Here is a 6000-nt window from a genome sequence, read left to right as displayed (position 1 = left end):
GTGGACAACATTCCTCTTACTGACCCCGCTGCGAGGTGAGCCAGGCAGGGACTGTCACCATTCCTGAAGTCCAGGTGAGGGGGAAGCGACCCAGGGACAGGAACCTGGCCGGTCCGAAGGTCTGGAGACCGGGACTCGAGTCCAAGCCCTGCCTGACAGGCCGTGACCTTGGGGGCCACCCCTGCCCCTCTGAGGGCTGGGTTTCCTCCTCGCACAATGAGGGCAATGACCCCCAACCGCAGCGCGCCCCGCGGTGACTTGCCCAAGGTCACCACCATCCTGGGCCCGTGGCGCCCCGGCTCGGGAGGACATGGGCCAGGCGGGCGCGGGGTTCTGGGGTGGGGGCCGGCGCAGGGCGGTCCAGGGGCGCGGCGCGCGCTGACGCCGGGGCCCTGCGATGCGGCGGGGACTGGGCGCGGGGGGAGGCGCGTCGCGAGGCGAGCGTCCTCCTTTTGTGCGAGCGCCGGCGGCTCGGCTTCTCGAAGGTAAACAGCGCTTCCTCTTCCTCCTCGCCGCGCCTCTTCCTTTTATAGTTATTTCTCGCCTGGCACTCGCCCGGGCCGCTGCTGCTGCTGCTGCTGCCGCCGCGGCGGGGGCAGCTCGCAAACCTGTGGCGGTGACGTGAGCCCCGCCAACCCGGAAACGGCGGCGGCGGCACCGGAGGCTCCGAGTCTCCTGCGCTCCCGCGCCGCGCTCCCCTCGTCCGCCCGGGCCGCCAGGTACGTGCCGGGGCTCTGAAGGCGCCGCCGCCCGGCCAGCCCGCGCGCGCGCCCCTGGAGCCGATTTGCTCCTGGAGAGGGCGCGGGGTGCGGGGCGCGCGCGTGATGGGTGCAGGGAGAGGCTGGGGTGCAATCCGGGCCGCCGGGCCGGGCGCTGTGGCGGGTGGACAGGGGGCGCCGCCGGGGTTGGGGCGTCCGGGCCGGCGGGCGCGGGGGTCCCGGGGGAGGCTTCTTGAGTGCGCGGGGGGTGGCGGGCGGACGCGAGGGGAGCGCGCAGCGGGGCCGCCACCCGGGTCCACCCAGCTGCGGGGCCGGCGCCTGGTGCGCCTCGAGGCAGGGGGCGCTCAGGTCGGGGTGGCTGGTCCTGGGCAGACCCTTCCTGCGAGCCAGGTGTCGGCGCGGGGACTGACCCTGGCAGCAGCGCTGGCCCCCGGCCACCACCCATCAGGGGCTTGGAAGGCCGGTGGCATTCGATTTGAGGAACTAGAGGGGGTGAACAAAATCTCCATTGGCCTCAAGACTTCCTCCTGGGGTGGCCACCCGCCTGTGTTTAAAGAGCACTTCCTCTTCGTCTTTTATCTTTTCATCATCTTTCTTTTTAAATGGAAGTTCAGTGTTAACGGGTGGGTACCCTTGCAGCCTGCAGGGCTTTCGTGGGGCTGTGTACACACACACTGGGGGTGGGAGAAACCTGCTGTGTGCCCTTTGAAACGTGTGTCCTGTGTCGGGGTGGAAGGAAGGAGGTCTTCCCATGCTGGAGCTTCTTGGGGTGTGTTTTTGCTACCCACCCTGCTGCGTGAGGTGGAGGGGTGCGGAGGGATAGAGTGGGAAGCTGGGGCTGCGGAGGAGTGTCACGTGCACTTTGCACCTATATTTAATTCCTGGCCCTGCCGTTTACTAGCTGTGTGACCTTGGGCAAGTCGCTTACCCTCTCTGAGTCTTAGGGTCCCGTCTGTAAAATGGGCTGCTGCGAGTAGGGCCTTGAGAAAACCAGCGTAGATTTCCTGGCCTGGAGGGGGCGCAGTGATAGAAAGTGTCATTGCCAGTCACCTTGAATTTCTGCATCCCCAGCACCTAGAAAGGGTGCCTTGGAGCACGTGGGAAGCACCCCATAGATAATTGTGAGATGAACGGGTGGGGGGTGAATTTTGAGAGGTGAGCCAGTGTGCTTCCACATTTTGGCTTCCTTGCTCTGTAACTTCCATCCACGATCCCCGGGGAGCAGTTTTGCCATGGGAGTTGGATGGACTCCTCCCCTCTCTGAGGAAGACCATCTTGTGAAAATATATTGACTCCCTTGTGAAAAAGGGCTTAAACTCTGACTTTGAGATTCTCCCATTCTTGGAAGATTGCACTGAGGGAAAAATAAAAAGAAGGCGTCATTTTGATTGCCACTGCCAGATGACTGACTGAGGCCAGCAGCCAAGGCTGAGCCAGGGCTGATGGCTGGGATGGTTTCCCAGGCCTGGGGTTCCTGTAATGTGGGGGAAGCCCGGAAGAGGTGGCTTTTCTACCTTGGTCGGCATGCAGAAGTGGTCAGCTGGCCTGAGTTTTCTTCCTGGGGAGACACGTTGGAATTTGCACTCTAGATCCTTGTTGGGCTCACAAGAAGGGCAGAGTGTGTGATGCAGGAGGCTGCAGTGGGTTCTAGCACAGGGAGACTTGGAAATGGTTTTCAAATAAAGGCCGATATATGTTTCTACCCTTCACTTTGGGATATTTTCAAGTAATTTTGCTCTCTCTGACAGCCACCCCTTCTCCTTTCTCAGCTCCCAAAGTCTTCCGTGTACCTCTCTTAGGATCCTTAGCTATGTGGGTCCCCCAACTCCTGAGCCCTGTAAGTGTTACTATTATTTTTAAGAGACAATAGCAACGTCCTGCAGTTTGAGCATGTGCAGATTCATTTTGTTTGTGTTTTGGAGAAAGGGTCTCACGGTATTGTTGAGGTTGAAGTCGTGCAGTGATGTGATCATGTCTTACTGCAGCCTTGACCTCTCAGGCTCAAGCCATCCTCCTACCTCAGCCTCCCAAGTAGCTGGGACCACAGGTGTGCGCCACCATGCCCAACTAATTTTTTAATGTTTTGTAGAGACGGGGTCTCCCTGTGTTGCCCAAACTCCTGGGCTCAAGGGATCCTCCCTGCCTTAGCCTCCCAAAGTGCTGGGATTACAGGCGTGAGCCAGTGTGCCCGGCCCAGGTTCATTTTTAATGACTGAACTGTGGAGTGGTCAGGGTTACCTGTAAAGGAGAGCTAGGGTTCTCATTTTCCTGAGACTTAGAGAGAGTGCAGGACTTGGCCCAAGACCTTCAGTCAGGAAGGGGCAGATTGAGGGTCTCACCTAAGTCTCCGGCCTGCAGAGCTCACGTTTCTTCTTGCAGACCCTGAGTGATCTTTGTGCTTCCTCTGGCACCTGACTTGCTGCCTGGCACATGCAGGAAATGGTACGTGTCTTTGACAGAATGAGCAGAAGAATGATGGGTTCCCCTTTGCTCTTTGAGGATGGACATTCTTTTTCCATCTCAAGGTCAGCACACTGGCCTGCCGTTGACCTTGAAATGGTTCTCCCGTGGTTCCTCCCTATGTGGAATCCTGGTCCCTGACAGCTCTTCTATCAGGATCCAGAGACCCATGCACAGGAAGCACAGGAAGGATGCCCGAGGGATGCCGGTGCCAGGAGGTTATGGCCTCACCCGTGCTCAGCATTACTGCCATCTCGTTAATTGAAGAGACCACCATTCATGTGGCTTTGGCGGTCTGGGACTTGGCTGTCTTCAGCAAAATCATCCACCACTGAGCATTGTAAAGGAAGTGTTGTATAGCTGAAAATTCAGATTAAAATCTATCTCTTGGCCGTGCAGCCTTCGAGAGGTCACTATACTCTTGGCACCCTCTTTTCCTCATCTCTAAACAGGCAAAAGAATCCCCATCGGTCTCCCAGGGCTCCTGAGTAAGAGAGTAAGATCCAGATTCATACCTCGGTTTTCTTTCTCACTGCTCGTGTGCATGGAACCAGGTTTGTTCCCTTCTTGGAGCCTCAGTGTTCTCATCTGTAAAATGGACACATATGTCATGGGGTTGTGTAGCTCCTGGCAGTAATGTAAGCGAAGCCCTTAGCATAGGCCCCTGTTCCCATTGCATAATAGTGATCCCCATCCATGATTTTTGTTAACAACAGTAATAATCACTGTTTCCTCAGCAAGCGTGTAGGCATCTCAAAGGCCAGATTCATCTCTCTGTTTTAGCTTGAATTGTAGCTTCTTTTTTTTTTTTTTTTTTTTGAGACAGAGTCTCGCTGTGTCGCCCAGGCTGGAGTGCAGTGGCCGGATCTCAGCTCACTGCAAGCTCCGCCTCCCGGGTTCACGCCATTCTCCTGCCTCAGCCTCCCGAGTAGCTGGGACTACAGGCGCCTGCCACCTCGCCCGGCTAGTTTTTTCGTATTTTTAGTAGAGACGGGGTTTCACCGTGTTAGCCAGGATGGTCTCAATCTCCTGACCTCGTGATCCACCCGTCTCGGCCTCCCTAAGTGCTGGGATTACAGGCTCGAGCCACCGCGCCCGGCCGAATTGGAGCTTCTTGAAAGAAATAAATTTGGGTGGGAGGAGTGAAGGGTTGATTTTTTTTTTTTTTCCTCTTCCCTAAAGGGGATACTTGATAAAGGCCTGTTGAAGACAGACTCCTTCTGATCTTGTTTTTCATTCATTTCTCAGGGTAAGGGCTGTCCCCCATCCCTGTTTTTCTGTCTCTCTTGTAAAGTCCCCTCTTTATGTGTCTGTGACACTCATTTCCTATCTTCTCATAACCTTCATATCGACTTCTTCCTGCATTCGGTTGAGAGTTTCCTTCTCTGGGCTCTCAAATGGACCAGGTCCTTTTGCTTCAGTAGAACTTTGGCAATTAAGTCTTTGATAGTCTTAAAACAGGTGATTGGCCTCCCCAGGCTGAAAGAAAGGCCTAGGATGCACGAGGTTAAGAGCAATTTTTTTTCCTCTCCTCCTTTTCTCCTTCTAGAGGCAGTGAAGGTTTGGGGGCCCTGCACCCTGTGTTCACATCCTGGCTCTGCCACTCACTAGCTCTGTGGCCTTGGCCAAGAGACTTCCTTTCTCTTTGTCTTTCTCTTCATCTTTCAAATGAGGACTAACAGTCGCCACCTGGAAGTGTTGTTGTGAAGATCAACCCAGAGGTTGTATGGACAGTGCCCAGCAGAGAGCATGGCACCTAGTAGGTGCTCAGCAGTGTCTGTTTCTTCCCTCGGCCCCTGGTGCTCTTTCTGTCCCTCCCCTGGTCCCATCATCTGTCCCCACATCCATCGTCTTGCCCTCCCCGGACAGAGCTTCAGTTTCCTTTGGGAATAGAGCCTTTGGCTGGCAGGTCATTCCTAGATTAAAGTTGGAACCTCCAAGCTTTATGAAGTCCAAGTGTGCTATTTTAAACCAATTGTGGACTTTTGTGTGGTGCTTCTGCTGAATGGAAAGATAATTGTACCAGAGCTTGTCGAGAAGAGTAAATGGGCGAGTCGTGGAGCTTACATTCTGTCCCATTGATTTTTTTTTTTCCTTCTTTTGGAGGACTTACTAGCTGCCATCTGCTCCTTGAACATCGTGTTCATAAATATATAAATAATCGAAGTTGATGAGGAGGTTTGCTTAAAGAAGTGTTGCTGAGAGTGATTTTTATAAATATTTAAGATAATCTGAAATCATTAAAGGAATTGCGGGGTTTATTAAGAAACTGAAGACGTGTTTTGGAAAGGATCCTTTTCTTTACAAGCTGAATAAATGTCAAGAGTAGAGAAATGAGGGAAGAGAGCTTTCTGAGCGTGGACATGAGACCCATGCTGGTGAGTGGGCAGCCAGTCTGTCTGACTCTGCCAGGCCTCAGCGTTCTTTTTTTTTTTTTTAATCTTTTTTAATTTTAATTTTAATTTTAATTTTTGAGATGGAGTCTCGTTCTGTCACCCAGGCTGGAGTGCAGTGGCACAATCTTGGCTCACTGCAAGCTCCGCCTCCTGGGTTCACGCGATTCTCCTGCCTCAGTCTCCCGAGTAGCTGGGAATACAGGTGCCCGCCACCGCGCCTGGCTCATATATATATATATTTTTTTTTGTATTTTTAGTAGAGATGGGGTTTCACCGTGTTAGAGACAGGGTTTCTCCATATTGGCCAGGCTGGTCTCGAACTCCTGATCTCAGGTGATCCACTCGCCTCAGCCTCCCAATGTACTGGGATTATAGGTGTGAGCCACTGCGCCTGGCCGCCTCAGCATTCTTGAAAGCTGCTTGGG

The 6000-nt window shown here is 54.1% G+C and overlaps 1 protein-coding gene across 19 annotated transcripts in view; it reads left to right on the top strand.

The window, feature by feature from the left end:
- Window positions 1-382: 382 nt before the first annotated feature.
- The window catches only part of CYRIB (CYFIP related Rac1 interactor B), a 172286-nt gene continuing 166668 nt past the window's right edge, over window positions 383-6000 (top strand). For 7 of the 19 annotated variants that reach the window (XM_038000145.2, XM_038000127.2, XM_038000131.2 and 4 more), the window contains exon 1: window positions 531-719. Coding sequence is in view for 1 of the 19 variants with exons in the window: in XM_038000122.2 (XP_037856050.1) it covers window positions 398-485 (88 nt within the window). In the remaining 18 variants the exon portion in view is untranslated. Of the gene's footprint in view, window positions 486-528; window positions 720-6000 lie in introns of those variants that run through there. The other 12 variants (XM_038000146.2, XM_038000132.2, XM_038000143.2 and 9 more) reach the window with 5 other exon arrangements.

Source organism: Chlorocebus sabaeus, chromosome 8, assembly GCF_047675955.1.
Source record: "Chlorocebus sabaeus isolate Y175 chromosome 8, mChlSab1.0.hap1, whole genome shotgun sequence".
In the NCBI taxonomy this organism is placed as follows: Eukaryota; Metazoa; Chordata; class Mammalia; order Primates; family Cercopithecidae; genus Chlorocebus; species Chlorocebus sabaeus.
Note: the sequence above shows the minus strand (reverse complement) of the source record. Positions and strands in the feature narration are given on the sequence as shown.